The sequence below is a fragment of the Schistocerca gregaria genome, chromosome 4 (genome assembly GCF_023897955.1).
Source record: "Schistocerca gregaria isolate iqSchGreg1 chromosome 4, iqSchGreg1.2, whole genome shotgun sequence".
Taxonomy (NCBI): Eukaryota; Metazoa; Arthropoda; class Insecta; order Orthoptera; family Acrididae; genus Schistocerca; species Schistocerca gregaria.
Genome location: NC_064923.1, coordinates 410,671,994 through 410,689,934, shown reverse-complemented (window position 1 = coordinate 410,689,934; position 17,941 = coordinate 410,671,994). Strand labels below are relative to the sequence as shown.

General features: G+C 38.7%; 1 protein-coding gene across 1 annotated transcript in view; it reads right to left on the bottom strand.

Annotated features, from left to right (window-relative positions):
• LOC126268123 (dnaJ homolog subfamily C member 7) overlaps positions 1 to 17,941 on the bottom strand; it is an 89,120-nt gene that overhangs the window by 25,400 nt on the left and 45,779 nt on the right. The window contains exons 7-9 of the mRNA XM_049973650.1: positions 7,403 to 7,567; positions 820 to 985; positions 590 to 736 (exon numbers count right to left, since the gene is read on the bottom strand). Of these exons, the coding sequence (XP_049829607.1) occupies positions 590 to 736; positions 820 to 985; positions 7,403 to 7,567 (478 nt within the window). The remainder of the gene's footprint in view (positions 1 to 589; positions 737 to 819; positions 986 to 7,402; positions 7,568 to 17,941) is intronic.

Sequence of the window (17,941 nt, the reverse complement as noted above, 5' to 3'; positions counted from 1 at the left end):
CAGAATGTGTGTTCCAAAATATAGAATTTTCCCCAGTACTCAATATTTCTGCATAATTAATACAAATATGGAGTAAATACAAAGCCACTAATATTAGAAAGAAGTACCCTCTATCATGCAATTGCAGTGGAACAAAGTATATTATGTGTTGATGTACAAACGTGATCACTTAACACAGAAATGTCCTAAAGTTTTTGCCTCCAGGTTAGTTCAGACTGGTAACTGCCACCTCACTAACACCATGCGATGAACTGCACTGAATCACATTGAGAGTACATGATGAATTTGTCTTTTCTGATGACATTGGCAATTAGTTGTTCACTGCAGCTTAGTGAAAACAGGTTAGATTCTTATTTCCTAATGCAAGGAGAGAGATACAGCTTTTTCGGAAATTATTCATTGGCTAGTACTTGAGTTACTATCGATTAGGAGGCTGTACACTGTACACAATTGTGTATTTTGTCTCCCAGCTTTAAACCTTAATGCGGTGACTAAAGCATAAACTACAACACAATAGTTATTAATAACAATAATACTTCAGGAAGCAGTCTTTAGCTCTTTCATATGTATCTAAAGGCTTACTACTAACCTGGATGATGAACCAAAGCTCTTTTGCGATAAGCTTTCTTTATTTCATCTGTGGATGCGTTCTTGTCAATGCCCAGTATTTTGTAGTAGTCTTTACGTTTGGATTTTTTAAGAGCTAATTTGGCTTCTTGTAATAGTCTTCTGTTCTCTGAAGATAAAGCAAAATGTACAAATATACTCTTTACTTATAACAACATATCTACAAAATTTTAATAAAATTTATGTACCAACCTCTGCTTTTATCCATTTTGCAAACATTTTCATAATCACGTACTGCATCTTCATATTCACCTAGTTCCATATAGTTCTTCGCTCTTCGTAGCAGAGCCTTTAAGTAATTAGGATCCAATGACAGTGCTGCTGTGCAATCTGCTACAGACTCATTTAACCTCCCAAGCTGAAAGTTTTGAGGAGGCAGATTATATCTTCAGCCATATATAAGGCTCCTGAGACACTTCTACTAACAATCAAAGAATGAAGAGGGAACTATAAACAGAACATGAACACCAATTATTAGCCATTAAAGAGGGCAACAATAAAAAATTTTAATTCATGACCCACCTCTGTATCCTTACTGTTCTGCTGCTCCTTTCATCATGTCACAAATTCTTCAGTGAATGGAGCTACTAATTTCTCACTCATGTATTTGCTATGCTATTTATCCACAAAAAATCTATAGTCTACAGCTGGAAAACACAACTCTGCAATATGCAACATCTTAGTATTTTTACTGACCTCCTTTTAAATGCTAGTAATCCCAACAATGTTTCCTTGGCTATAACGCCATTTCTGATGCCTGAACTTTTAAATGGTTTTTGGCATTGTTTTACGTGCAAAGACATGTACTGGAATTATTTCTTAAACTAATTGCTACCCAGCAATTTACATTGATGATATATGGACTAAGTGTTGCATGTAACATACAATATCTTCTGCAATTGGATGGATAAAAAAAATTGCTAGCAAGTGGTGGCAGGAGAAAACACATATGAAAGGTATTACAATTTGCAAGTTTTTGTACAAAGTGGCTCTTTCTTCTGGTGGAAGGGTTGAAGAGGAAGAAAGACAGGTGACTAAAAAGGACTGGGAGGTTTAAGAAAAGGGATAGAGTTAGGAAAAGTCACCCACAATTCCAGGTCAGGAGGCACCTATCAAATGGGATGAGAAGGAAAGACTGACTGTTGAGGACTGATCTGTATGAGATTTGAAAAGCTGAGAGCTTAAAGGTGGAAGATACTGTAATATGAAAGAAAGAGATTACTGCTAAAACATCATGGACAGGTTAATATGAGCAGAAAGCTAAGTGAATTTTTGAGGCGTGAGAAGGATGGCTAAAAATAGACAGGTCAGAAAATGAAAGATGTAGAAAACTAAAAGGTAGTGAAGACAGGAATATAAATGCTGAGAGTGAAGAAATTAACATACATTAAGACCAGGTGGGCAGGGAGACCCAAGGACGTGTTGTAGCGCCAGTTCCCACTTGCGGACTTCTGAGAAACTGGTGTCTATGGGGAAGAATCCAGATGACACTTGAGGTCACAACTGTCATTTTTTAGAGTATGCCCTGCAACAGAATGCGTGTGTTGCCAGTATACACCCTCTGTCCATTCATCCTAAATGATAACCTGGTGATAGTCATGCTGATGTAAAAGGCTGAACAGTGTTTACACAAGAGTTGGTATATGGTAAGTGTCGTTTCACTGGTGGCTCTCCCTTTGAGAGCATGTTTTGCCAGTTACAGGGCTGGTGCAGGCAGTGGTAGGAGGGTGCTTATAGCAAGTTTTGCAGTGGGGACGGTCACTGGGGTACGAGCCGTAGGGTAGGGAGATGAGTGCAGAAAGAGCAAAGGGTCTGAGGAGGACACTGTGAACATTGGAAGGGTGACAAATAGCTGGTCCTATGTGTGGTGGGTAAAATCTGACAGAAAGGACTTCATTTCAGAGAATGATTTTTGAAAGTCTTAGCCTTGTCAAAGTAACTGGTTAATACATTCAAGACCAGGATAATATTTAGTGACAATTGATGCACCCCTAAGCTGTTTTTTGGAGGGGTCAGCAACACCAGGATTGGATATGATGGCCTGGGAAATCTGCTTTTTAAATAGGCTGGCAGAGTAATTACATCCAGTGAAGACTGAGGTGAGAATGGTGGTCTACTGCTGTAAAGAGTCTGTATCTGAACAAATATGTTTGCCTCAAATGCCAAGGCTGTATGGGAAGAAATGTTTGATATGGAAAGGATGGCAATTGTCAAAATATAAGTACTGTTGTTTGTTAGTAGATTTAATATGAACAGACGTGTGTAGCATCAGATCAATATAAAGAAAGTAGCATGGGAGTCTGAAGAGGACCATGTGAAATTTAATTGTGAGAATGTATTAGGAGATTCCAGGAATTTTAGCAGGTCACCTATCATGAACTAAACCAGAGACTGAAGGCTTATAGGTCTCAGGAAAGGCCCCCTCCAAGTCACCCATGAAAAGGTTGGCATAGGAAGGAGTCACCCTGGTTCCCATGACTGTACCCCTGATCTGTCTGTAGACCTGCCCCTCACAGGTAAAATAGCAGTTGGTAAGCGTAAGGTCAACTAAGGTGAGCAGGAAGGATATCATTGGTTTGGAAACAAGAGGACACTGACTGAGGAACTGGTCAGCAGCAGACAGATTATGTACATGGGGGATGTTGATATAGAGGGAGGTGGTACCAATGGCGACAAGCAAGGTGTGTGGTGAGAGTAAATGGGCACCGATTTCAGATGATATAGGAAATGGCTGGTGTCTTTCATATGGGAGGGAAGTCTCTTCTTTACTATGGATGGCAGGTGTTGATGAAGTAAGGCAGATATACATTCAGAGGGTGCCTTGTACCCAGCAACTTGGGACAAATAGAATGATTGGGTTTGTGCATCTTAGGAAAAAAGGTAGAAGAAGGTGAGGGTGCATGAGTTTGGTAGGGTACGGAGTTCTATGGACTAAGGTGTTAGTCCTTTTGACGGGCCCGAAGATTCAAGGAGGAACTGCACATTAGTCTCAATCACAAGGATGGTATCTTGATGGCAGATGCTGTATGTAGAGATGCCGGACAGCTGGCATAGATCTTCACTGATATACTACACACTGTTAATATGAGTGGTAGGTACCTTGCCCACTGGGAGGATAATGATTGAATCCTCAGCTTTTATGGAACAAAGAGCATGCAGTTCTGCAGAGAACAGGTTAGGATCATGTTGTAGGGACCTGAAACAGGGTTGTGAAGCAATGCTGGATGTGAGAAATTCTTGGAAGCCATGTAAGGGATGATTTTGAGGTTGAGGTTGTGGATCAGTTGGGATCGTGGATGGAACTGTTCAGGGCAGGCTTCAATATCAGGTTTTCTGCTGGAATGGTTTTGGAACTGGGTTGCAAAGTGACATTTCCAGTTGACATTGTGTGAAGGAAAGTAAGTCCTTCACCAAAGCAGCTTGATTAAAGGCAGGATTAGGGCTGAAAGTGAGACCCTTGGATAATACAGATAATTAAGGAGGGAAGGGTGCTTTAGACAAATGGTTGAGACTATTTCACTGTGGTGACTGTTTCTTGTGACATGTTATTACTGGTCAGGGAAACAGTGGTGAGGCCGGGTGACGTTACGGAGGTCGGCCAAGCTTGGTTTTTAGGGGAGGAGTGCTGGTTGACGGTGTAGCTGTTGAAGGAGCTGTAGAGCAACAGGAAGGAATACACCACTCTTGAGACAGTTCAGGAGAAAGTGGGACAGCTTTCTGAGGTGTAGTCTAACAAGCTGCCACAGTCTGAAGTTTGCTTGGTGGGTGATACCAAGCAAGGAAACATGAGGGGCAGATAACAGCAGGATTTTCTAGGACAGAAGTCTGGTGGAGTGAAAATTGGCAGATGAGGCATATAGGTCATAGATTATTAGGGTAAGTGCAAGAGATTGTTGTATTTGAAACAGTGAAAGAGGCTGGTATAGAGAAGGATTACATCCATATACAGGGACTTTCAATTTTAGGCCTTTGGGACTAACTCCAAGGGACAAGCAGGTTTCAAGAAACAAATCTTGTCCGCTGCAGTCCCCAACAAAAAGTCTTTCCTTTTCATCCCATCTACTAAGTCTCCCCTGACCTGGGATTCTGGATGATTTTACCGAACTTTACTTCTTTTCCTAGGCCTCACCTGGCCTTTTCCATCACCCCTCTTCTTCCCCCTTAACCCTTCTGCCAGGAGGAGGAGCCACCAGTTCTGAAAGCCTGCAAACTTTAATACCTTTTATACATGTATTCTCCTGCCACCACTTGGTGAGTATATTTCCTATCCATCCAGTTACGTTGTATTTTCAAAAATCTATTATTTTAATTGATACACAATATCTTCTGGAATTTTGAAAACTGAGTGAGGTTTAAATAGTTAGACAGGGCATCTTATTATGTAAGCTTCTCTTAGAGTATCAACTAATATCTTACTGTATTTTTAAGCACATCTAATGCACACTTCTTTCTACCATGTGCAGTATACAAAATTAAGATTTGCATAAGATTTGATGGTGCAATTCACTCAAGTACAAATGTGAATCTATCACTCACTGGCATTATTATTGGAATTTAGGTGTAGCACCTTACCTCATAATGAATTATTGTAATTCTTACTTTCATTACATAACATTTGGCCTATTACTGTGTAAAGTGTTTCCATTAGGTAGTCACAAAAGAGAAGGCAAGCAGAGAAGAACATTGTATGACACTGCTTTCAAGTGTAAAGTAAACCTCTATGCTGAAAAATATGGTAACAGGAGGGCAGGACGAGAGTTCAATGTAGCTGAGAATACCTACACCTGTGTCATACTCCATAAGCCACTTAATGGTGTGTGGTAGAGATGCTTCCGTTACCATTAACTGATCCTCCTCCCTTAATCCATTTGTGAGTGGTACATAGGAAGAATGCTTGTCAATAAGCCTCTGTATTGGCTCTAATCTATCAAATTTTCTGATTCTAGTCATTACACGAGATATACATGTGAGGAAGTAATACGAAATACTTGCTTATAGATAAAATAGACATCCTGATGTTGAAGTAAACATTTTGGAATTTGAAATTTCCTGGCACATTGTAACTGTGTGCCGGATCGAGACTTGAGCTCGGGACCTTTGCTTTTCGCGGGCAAGTGCTCTACCAACTGAGCTACCCAAGCACGACTCTCGCCCGTCCTCACAACTTCTGCCAGTACCTCGTCTCCTACCTTCCAAACTTTACATAAGCTCTCCTGCGAACGTTGCAGAACTAGCACTCGGAGCGTGAGTCGTGCTTGGGTAACCCAGTTGGTAGAGCACTTGCCCACGAAAGGCAAAGGTCCCAAGTTCGAGTCTCGGTCCGGCACACAGTTTTAATCTGCCAGGAAAGTTTCGTAACAGCGCACACTCCACTCCAGAGTGAAAGTCTCATTCTGGGATTTTGGAATTTGTCCGTGTAAGGAGGGTGAATGAACAACCAGTCACTAGGCCACCATAAGAATCAAAGCAAAAGAGGAACCTACAATTCTTAATATACTGTGGCAAGAGTTTAATGTTCTCCATGGAGGGGTTAATCACTGTTTGAAACATGCGGGCTTATATCTACGAAGCTGTACAACAGTATGCCAAATGCTTCCATAGGATTCCGAGAAGAAATTTCAAGAATTTCAGCTTTATGTCATCATCCTTCAGAAAGAGAAGAATTTTTAGATGGGCCAAATAGAAAATGCTGATGAGGTGCCAATTTGGTTTGATATGCCATGTAATTACATGAGTGACGAGAAGGGAACAAACAAAATTGCTGTCAAAACATCATGGTGTGAAGAAACAGCATTTAACTGTAATGTTGGCAATCACAGCAGGTGGGCACATACTTCCTTTTTCTTAATCTTCAAAGGGAAAACAAACCCCAGGACTCCTAAAAATGAAAAGCTGTTCCTTGATGATGTCATTCTTTGAAATCAAGAGAAGGGACAGATGACAAACTTTAATGGTTGATTGGCTCCAAAATATATGGAAACTCTGTCCTAGTGGGCTTCCCAAACTATTGTCAAAGCTTTGTCTTGGTGAATTTTGCATTTATTTAACTGATGATGTAAAGAAAAACCACAGCCAAACCAGTGACCTTCGTATCATTCCTGGAGGATTGACTTCCATGTTACAACAGCTGGATGTTAACAGAAATAAACCTTTTAAAAGTTCTTTAGGAATAATACAAATAATGGTTTTGTAAATTAAGCCATGAATTTAATCTGACAGGAGAAATTAAGCATGCTGCACCCCACATATCGCACACTGAGTTTTGGCTGCCTGGAAAAGAACTGAAGCACCAACAGCCATAAAATCATTCAAGAAATCATTTATTTCAAATACTCTGGATGGCAGTGAAGATGGTGTCATATGGAACGGCACCAAGGATTATGGGGAAAGAGGAAATGAATCTGCTTCTGACGCAGACACATCCAAGGATACCAGCAGTGATGACAGTGATTGATGATTATTAACACCTGTAATTTATGGTATGTTTGTTAGCATGTCTTGTAGGTAATCACGTTAGACATTATTTTTTAAATAATGACTGTGTCAATTAAAAATTATTATTGTTTTGATAGTTCATGTATACATCCATTGTTGAGTGAAATAAATTTAACCCCTCAGTGATATGCTAAGAGCCCCTCTTATGATTTTTATTTTCAAAACTGGGATGTGTGTTACATTCATTCAGTGGCACATCAGATTTGCACAAATATGGTATTTCATCACCAGGTTAATTTAGATCAACAAATGTACCACTCAATAAAAATAAAAATCTTACCTTTGAACACACTGTTGCACGGTTAAAATACAATTTTGCATTTGTAGAGTTATTGTTTGGGTCAATTTTCAGTGCTTCTGTGTACAACGCATAAGCTTCTGCTAGTTTATTTGATTTGAATGCTTCATTACCTTCCTCTTTCTTCTGTTTTAGCAACTTGGCTTTCTGAAAACACAACAAAATTATCTAGAAAGAAAAAGAGTACTCAAAGTTTCAAAGGCTTACTATGTGTCTACATAACAAGAAAATTATCATGAAGATTTAATTTCAGAACACATTTAATGTAACATAAAACAAAATAGGTCAGAAACAGGTAACAAAGATAATGTGTCACTTTCAAGCAGAAAGAACGTCAAATATCAGACAAAAGATCTAGTGTCTTGTGAATTTATTCTTCAACAATTATTCCAAATACTACACATAGCAGAAGTCCATTTATGGTGGATCTGTGCTCTGACCCTCACAACCAAAAGGCTTCTCTCCTACAGCTCATACAGCATTTTTCAACCCTTTTATGGTATGACCACACTTATAAAAAAGGTATCCTAAATCGTCCCAAATCTCACATTACTTATTTTCTTTTAAAAGTGAAATAAATGGAAGAGAAGTGAGAATTGAAATAAATTGTGCAATTAAGAACTGGGAAAAACCAAAACATGGAGGGGAAAAGTGAGGGAGGACGGAGGAGGGAGGAGGGAATTGTGCAGTGAGATCGAGTATCTGATTTAAATCAAAACAAAAAAATCCACTGTTGGTCAAAAGAAGAAGATAATAATGATCAAAAAGATTCACATTTAGAAGATGCTTACAGCTGACATTTCAGCTAAACTTCTTGGTGAAGTGACCAACAGCAGTCCCCCATCATTTTGGTGCTCCAGTGGCCTTGGTAGAGTTTTCTAATCACTTTAATATCCCGGTGAAAACACTCTCCTTGCTCTTCACTAACATCTCCCATATTGTCTGGGAAGTAATCAAGGTGACTGTTCAAAAAGGGAACTTTCAGGCTCATTAAACATCCTAAAATTTTAACTTTTTAACACTGTAGCTATAATATAAACATATTCTGGGTCTTTTGCATGCTGTAAGAACTTCTTAACAACTTGCTTGAATGATGCCCATGCTACTTCCTCATTTAAGATTACTGTGGATTCAAAGTTAACATCAAACATCAATTTTCTAATGTCAGGTTCGACAAAGCTTCTGAAAGGCGTGGAAACTTTTGGCAGAGATACTTAAACCAGGGTCCATCTTTAGCCAAAGCCTTTACAAACTGATTCATTAGGCCTAACTTTATATGTAGAGATGTTAGGAGTATGTTTTTTGGATCTACAAGGGTTTTGCATAGAATGTTCTTCTCACCAGGTTTTAAAGGCTCCCTCACAGGCCAGTTCTTTCTGCACCAGTGTTGATTTCTAGCCCTACTGTCCTGTTCACACAAGAAACATGGAAATTTAGTAAAGCAACCTAGTTGACCAAAGAGCATGCATGCTACTTTTAGGTCACCACATTTCATCCAACTGAGAGCAGAATAGCCTATTTTATTTAGCACTATTTCTAGATTTTCATAGCATTCTTTCATATGTACAGAATGTCCATCAGGTATAGATGCATACTTGTTACCACTGTGTAATAAAACAGCCTTTAAACTAGTTTTGGATGAATCAACAAAGAGCCTCCAGTCTTCCTTTCTGTATTCAATAACAAACTCATTCATAAGACTGGGAATGTCTGAGCAGTACACTAAATCACCTTGTTGAAGAAACTTGGAAAATTGCTGCTATCTCTTTCTATACAGGTATATACTGGTTCCAACTGCAAGTATGTTGTTCTCTTTTAATCTAGAGCCAAGCAATTCAGCTTTTTCTTTTGTTAAGCCCAGATCCCCAACCAAATCGTTAAGCTCGGTCTGAGTAAATTTGGGCTCTAGACTTCCTGTATTACAATGGAAATCATCATCATCACCTGGTTTATCTAAATCATATTGTACATCAGAAAATACTTCAGTTGGAATAGAATTTAAATCATCTGGTGGTTCAGGAACCGGCAAATCTACACCATGCCCTACTGGCCGGAAGGTTAAGGTAGCTTATTACCTTCTTGTATTTCAAATTATGACCAGTAATATCAACACTGCAAAAGTAGCAATCATCAGAATGATTTCTTGGCTCACTCCATACCATAGGAACAGCATATCTAAAGGCCTTTCTTCTCCTTTTTGGAACTTATTCTCAGATTTTCAACACACAAAGTATGATAGATAAATCTTTTTCACAAAGACTGTAATGTCTCTTTGGTGTTTTTTTAATCACAAATTCACCACTAACATAATCAAAACTGTCAGCAGAGTTTTTACAGCCACAATTAGACATTGTACTGAGCACATGTACAGGAAACGGGTGAGTGAGGTTAGGATGACAGTAAACAAAACACCATCTATTGACACAAAAATAGACTCTAGCTTTTTTTGCCAGCAAATGTTTTTCAGCAGTGCTACCAACGTCATTTACATTAATTACACCTTTATAAATTATTTTAACTATATAAATACTGCTAAAGTCTTTAAAAATTCCTCAATTTAATAAATTTAACAGTTTTTAAGTATCATACTTGGATTTCCCACCCTAAAAAACACAGCAAAAAAGTTTCCATCATTTGCCTGTGTTATCTATTGCCCAACTGCAACAAACTTAATGTGAAATTGTTTCGGCTGTCTCTTCCTTTCCAGCTAAAAAAGAAGAAAATGGCAAGATAACATATGATGTTAAACAAAATACAGAATCTGCTCCAGTCCTTAATCCCTGGACCATTACACCAACAACCTGAAAACAGTTTTCGCATCCCGCAACTACCCTCCAGACCTGCTATAGAAGCAGATAACCAGAGCCACCTCCTCATCCCCTCAAGCCCAGAACCTCTCACAGTAGAACCCCAAAAGTGCCCCACTTGTGACAGGATACTTCCCGGGACTGGATCAGACTCTGAATGTGGCTCTCCAGCAGGGATACGACTTCCTAAAATCCTGCCCCGAAATGAGATACATCCTTCATGAAATCCTCCCCACTCCACCAAGAGTGTCTTTCCGCCGTCCACCTAACCTTCGTAACCTCTTGGTTCATCCCTATGAAATCCCCAAACCACCTTCCCTACCCTCTGGCTCCTACCCTTGCAACCGCCCCCGGTGTAAAACCTGTCCTATGCACCCTCCCACCTACTCCAGTCCTGTAACCCGGAAGGTGTACACGATCAAAGGGAGAGCCACGTGTGAAAGCACCCACATGATTTACCAACTGACCTGCCTGCACTGTGACGCTTTCTATGTGGGAATGACCAGCAATAAACTGTCCATTTGCATGAATGGACACAGGCACACAGTGTTTGTTGGTAATAAGGATCACCCTGTGGCTAAACATGCCTTGGTGCACGGCCAGCACATCTTGGCACAGTGTTACACCGTCCGAGTTATCTGGATACTTCCCACCAACACCAACCTATCCGAACTCCGGAGATGGAAACTTGCCCTTCAATATATCCTCTCTTCTCGTTATCCACCAGGCCTCAATCTCCACTAATTTCAAGTTGCCGCCACTCATACCTCACCTGTCTTTCAACAACATCTTTGCCTCCACACTTCCACCTCGACTTACATCTCTGCCCTTACTCTTTGCCTTTAAATATGTCTGCTTGTGTCTGTATGTATGGATGGATATGTGTGTGTGCGCGCCCGAGTATATACCGATCCTTTTTTCCCCCTAAGGTTAAGTCTTTCCGCTCCCGGGAATCGAATGACTCCTTACCCTCTCCCATAAAACCCACATCCTTTCATCTTTCCTTTTCCTTCCCTCTTTCCTGACGAAGCAGCCACCGGTTGCGAACGCTTGAAATTCTGTGTGTGTGTGTTTGTATGTTTTATTCATTGTGCCCATCTACCGGCGCTTTCCCACTTGGTAAGTCTTGGAATCTTTGTTTTTAATATATTTTTCCCATGTGGAAGTTTCTTTCTATTTTATTTACAAAATACAGAGTTGTGTAACTAAAATGAATTAATAAATACCAGTAGCTCTTAAAAGTTTTTTCATCATGGGTGATCTTATAGATAAACAGACTACACCAGTAGAAAATTTGTGCACTCTTCACAGAGACCTTGCACACCAACTGGCAACTTATTTATAATAGTAAACGAAATGTACATCAGGAAAGATGCTGCAATGGTTCTCACAAATTAGTGAAAAATATCACAAAAAAGGGCAACAACTTATGAAAGCAGTACTGCAAACAGCTATAACTTGCGAACTGGCCTATCTGTAACTAAAATACAGTAGAATGATTCAGATTAGTATGGCAGTTAGTGCTGTGTGAGTGAGAAGACAACCAACGCAGCAAGATGGTAGCTAACGCTATTATTTACAAGATGAACAAGGATGGGAGACCATTGTCAGACTAAATGTAACTAATACTGACATCTGCGGTCAAGTTATTAAATGCTCATTCTCTTGTTATATACAGACTGTGCCAACAATTTAAAATCAGAGTTTTGCTGTATGGAAAGTAAACAGAAGGAGCAAAATATAATATTTTCATCTTCGAAGGCCTCAGAATTTTTTTATCGTCAATGTCTCCAACAAAAAACAATAGACTGGACAGTGCAGTCAGTTAAGGTTTTTGACTTTAGTCAAACAGTATGTCACAAACCCGAAGAAATATAATTCTGCTCAAGATCTTCCTCCTCCGACCTTGGCCGCACAGAGCAGCTTTGAAAGAAGCACATTTGCTTTTAATGTAGTGTAACAAGTATTAACAGCATCACACATTACTGTGAGGCATTACTGTAAGCAGTAATTAGTAAATGTTAACATTACCTGTGATACAGACAACTGCCACATTCATTTTTTACATTTGAATCATGTTTTTAAGTTTACACATATTTTCTCTGTCTAGAGTGTGGTTTAATGTTTAATTTGTGTCAGTCCTCTGTTCTACTATGATGGCTGAGTTTCATCAGATTCAAGGCTCAACTTTTTGAACTATAATTTACTTTTTCTTCAATTTTTTGATACCCACTTTACACAGATTATCTTATGTCAAAAGTTACTTGAGCCAGTCATGGAACATCAGCTAACAGATAAAATACAGCAAAACAATTCTTGGAAATCAGAGTTATGTTACAGATTTGGTGTATTGTTTTTCTTCTTGGCCTGCCCACCAAACAAGACTATTCAGAGGAAATGGTAAATGAGCAAGGAGGAGATGAAAAATGTGTCAAATTTTTGTTTACCAGAGCAAGTCACACATGCTACATAACCAGCATTCTCAATCATAAAAAGGACTGCTCTTGAAATTTAAAGAATCCTATTTCTGAAATGAACCAAAAAATACATATCACATAATGAAAATGGAAATAAATTTAAGGAAACATTTACAAGCACACACAAATGTAGCACTTCCTGCACAACATTTTGTAAGTAGAATATCATAGTTAACAGAAGACTACATAACTTTTGTCACACTACAAGATGACTTTCTGAGTACAAATATGATTGCAGAGGAGATTTACGTGTATTTATTTAACTTACATCTCAATATATTACTTAAGCACGTAACGTAACTACTTCCGGGACAGACAAATCACTCCCCCCCCCCCCCACTCCTCCTCCTCCTGCTCCCCCCCCCCCCCCCCCCTCCTTCCTCATCAGCAACACTGTATCAGGGACTCAAACCTGGAAGCTACACTTGTGATAAAAACAAAGTTCCAATTTTGAGTTCCAGTCCAGCATGTCTCCTGCCACAACAAACAATGTGGTTGGCAGTCTGCTACAACAGAAAAAATACCAGCAACTGTAAATTGTCTTGTTCTGCCAGCAAGCTACTGTCATTGTCAGACTGAAATATTCAGGATATTTCAGTTAGTCGGATGTATGAAAATTTTTGATAGCACACATTTTAAAGGAATTGTGAACTGTGTTTTATTCACCTCATGATGTAAATTTGCAATCCATTTGGTTTGCGTACAGGAGACAGGTCAAAAACTTATAAAACAGTTACAATGATTTTTACATTAATAAATATTAGCACTATAAGGATATTTCTTGGAATGTGTAACACATTGTATCCAGCTCAAATTTCTAGTTTGTCCCGTATGAATTCATCCACTAAGTAGTAAACACTTCAGCGTCAGTACCTCATATAGCTTTCTTTTAAGTGAGCCTAAATTCATCTGCATCAACTTGTTCCCTTTTAATTTATAACAAACTTTCATTCTCACGTATTGAGGTCCCTGGATATACAGACTGAGCCAGTGGGTGGGGAGCATTAAATTTTCTTTGTTTCTAGTATCATATGAATGGACAAAATGGTTTCCCTCAAATAATTCATGTCTAGTATACAAAAATATAATAATCTCATAGGTATAAGGATGGCAAAGTTAATATTTAATGGTTGACACGGTTCTCTGTGATTTGCAGTGCACATATTTCATATGATTTTTTTCTATATTTTTAGTATCCGCACTATGTTTGTAGAGTTAGCCCAAAAAGGTATTGGTGACTGCTCTTCTGTGTTTTTTAATTGAAGAGACTGCCTGAGTCTCAATGGCAGAACAACTGTCATATGTGTCATCTGGTATTGTAATACAGAAAGGCATATTAGCATTAAAGCAAATTGCTAAGAGATACAATATTGAAACTTCCTAGCAAATTTAAACTGTGAGCCAGTCTGGGACTCAAACCTGGGGTTTTGTCTTTCACAGGCAAGTACTCTACTGAATGAGCTATCAGAGCACGGCTCATGATTAGCCCAGAGAGCTTTACTTCAGCTGACACTTGTCTTACACTTTAATTTTCAGTACATCACTAAAGTAAAGTAAGGAATCTTCTTTATTGAACTCTCACACACTGTTATTAATTCATATTGCATATTTCCGATAACTAGAATTTCTTAATCTTCAGGAGAGGCATATACAAAGTAAGTGTTTCACTATCTTTTTAAGGTGCACTGCCTTTTATGTTTTATCAAAAAGAAAACTCATTATGAGCAAAGGTTTCTCCTTTAAACTCAATTTGCATTCATACTGCTCTACGAGTACATTGCCCTCAGTTTAATTAGTACTTGATACTATAACTTTCTAGTGACTGCAAGATAGAATATGTTTTGGATTACTATCCCATTTCTCTTCGGTGCTTTTGACTAACAACAGACTAACACTATCATTTTCACACAGGAAGGTAACAATGTTTCACAATTACATTAAGAACGTGTGACAGTTTATACCTGGTTATATTTTACCAGTGACTGAGTTAAGTTGCAGCACTTATGAATTACTAAGGAATTCCCAAGATACAACTATCGCTGTTTTTATTGTAACAATGTAGCAGTTAACAGAATCATAATTAAAGTGCTTTGCAACAAACCCATCTTTAACCATCTATATTTTTACCAAACCTCAAGCACAACAAATGAAAATGTACCACTGCACTAATTTCATAGGTATCACCAAATTCTATAGTTAGAGGATCAAACAATGGAAACTCCACATAGGAATATCAATAATGTAGGAAAAAACAGATCACTACTTACTCTAAAGATGATACATCAAGTTGCAGACAGGCACAATTAAAAGACACACACACACACACACACACACACACACACACACACACACACATAGCTTTCAGCCATAGCCTCTGTCAGTAGAAATCGTGCATCACTCACACTAACTTCAGTTCTTGGGCTGACCCGAGATGCTGGAGTTGGCGGTTATGTGTATGTGCACATGCGTATGCGTATTCGTATTCTACTGACTTAGGCTGTGGCTGGAAACTCTGTGTGTGTGTGTGTGTGTGTGTGTGTGTGTGTGTGTGTGTGTGTGTGTGTGTGTTTTCAATTGTGACTGTCTGCAACTTCACATATCTTCTTTACAGTCAGTAAATTGTTTATGATTAGAGGAGCATGCATATGAGAACATCCTTGACTTATCAGGCTCTAAGCAGAAGTATGTGTACATGTCATCATATATCTTTTAGGAAGATAAGGTGAACTATTTAGGGTTAATATACATGAATAACTGAATAATATTAAACAAAATGCCTGTATTTATTGACTAGACTGCAGTAAAAGTCCCTATTTTACTGTTGACAGGGACTTTAAAAACTGTGTACCAGTGAACTACAGTAAGATGTAAATGGTGGAAAATTACTTTTTAAGCACATAGTTTATAAACCTCAATTTTCAATTTCATTATTTGTACCTTTAATTTGAAACCCTTGTTCTTACATAAGTTTTACTTTTCGTGAACATATTTGTATCCCGGGACGGTGAAACATATCACTTGACAGCTCGCATGTAGTTAGTTAGGTACACTGTGATTGCGAAGTTGCAATAGCTGCCACCGCACACGTCCACAGCTCCGAACTATGTTTTGTAAATGTAATCTACAATCAACCTTTATATGTAAGTACAACAAAGTATGTTTTTCTAACACTGGAGACGACGACGACGACGACGACGACTAGGCACAAATTGTTACTGCAACAACTGCAGGTAAAATGTTGTCTGACAATGTAAACCTAACAATTCCAAAGAACACGCCATCCCACACATAGAAAGAAATAAAGCAAAACATGCACAGCCTACTCGATTGCAGAGAGAAAGAATTAATTCTGTATATATTTACACTCACCAGTTTACGATGTCAATGGCGCAATTCCACCCAGTTCTCCTTCACTATTGTAGGAATCAGTGCCAAAATCATCATCATTATCATCATCATCAGTTTTTATTTATAATTCCATCTATAGTCTGTGCTTCTCTTATGAGTTTAGCGACATGGTCTTTCTTCCTACATGAGGAAGCGTGTACAGTACTAAGACCTTCACGTGACAGTCTTTCCACTTATGTTATAGTAAAAGTATTCTTGTTACTCCTAATGTACACCTTGACATCACTCCAAACCAACTGAATTGGATTTATATAGCAGTGATTAGACAGTAGCCTAATTACCAAGTGACTGTTCCCTTGCAATTTTGCCTACAATGTATTTGGGTGTCACAGGCTTATTTTGTTTTACGAACGAATGTGTGTTGCCTGCAACCACTGCATCATAGTTTCTTTGTGGTCACTAGTGGTGGGAGTTTGGTCAAACCACAGAATAGCAGGGTGCATTGTCCATCACCAACACTGCTGGAACACTAAACTGGAACAACAGATTTTTAAATCACTGTAGAAACTGTGGGTGGTCCATACCCTCATGGTAGTCACCTGTTTTTCTCAATTAAAAAACCAAAAATCCTTCAGGCACAAAGCCGTCTGAAGATCCTGCATGGGCCTCAATTAATCTGGATTCTCTTCCTGTTGGCTGATGACTGCTGATATTTGGAGTATCATCTGTCCAGCATTTATGAACTGATTCTCCAGCATTGACCCAGGTTTCATCTAACCACATGACTGAGTGTATACAATTTTGTACAATTCTGTGAAAACGCTACAAGCTGCAATGACATGAGCTTTTTCAAGTACAGTTTTCAGGAATCAACACATGCCCATGAACAGAAACAAATTATTTTTCTTGCTCATAAAACTCACGTGTCCTCTTTAGCAATTCCAAAGCCTGACTACTTAATGCTACTCCACAGCACAATGAATTGTCACTTGGTGAATGTCGTTTTGGTGACACTGTTTAACCCTTTATGGCCTGAATTTATTTTTTGATTGACATTTCGAAATTTTTCTTTGGTGTTCTAGTTGTTAGGAAATGGAGAAAAAAATAAATCAAATAATATTACGCGAATTTTATTAATTTTTTCCAAAAAGTGACTTGAGAGTCGTGTCAGGTCACAATGGTACAGACAGTAACAAATATTACTTCAAGAAAAGTGGTACTCATAAAAAAGGCCTTTCTTTCATTGACACAGAGAAATACTTTACAATGAGTACATTTAGAATGAGATCTTTTGATTTTATATAACGAACAGCACAGTTTTCACATCAACCACGATCTGCAACAAAATTTGAGCAATAAGCTCCGAGATTTTGGGTTCTAATTTCATTTGAAGTAGAAAATTATTACGAAGGTCAGATTCTCACAGGAAATGCACAGAATAAAAACTGAAGGATCACCCTGTAACTGCATACAACCAAATACCACGAGGACAGCTCATGCTGAAATTCAAATTGCTTTAGCATCACAGATAACACATCCATGAAAGAACTGCGATACATTAACAGTGTACGAAAGCAAGAATAAGTGGCGTGCTACATTTCTGTGACAACTCAAATGACGAATGTTTTACACTCATTTTTATAACATGGGTCTTTGAAGTCCTGTCAGATCACAAAGGGTTAATAAACAGAAACTGTAGTCAAGGCAGTAACGCAACACAAAAAAGCAGGTGGTTGTGGACTAACATACAATGTTTACACGGAAGCCAGCAATGTGGTATAGTCGACGCGGGGACCAGCTTTTGTGGCTGTGCTGTTATTGGTTCAGAAGATGCACCACCTTGCATTCCTCATTTGTTTGTTAGTCATATTGAGAACTTTGCGGCACTT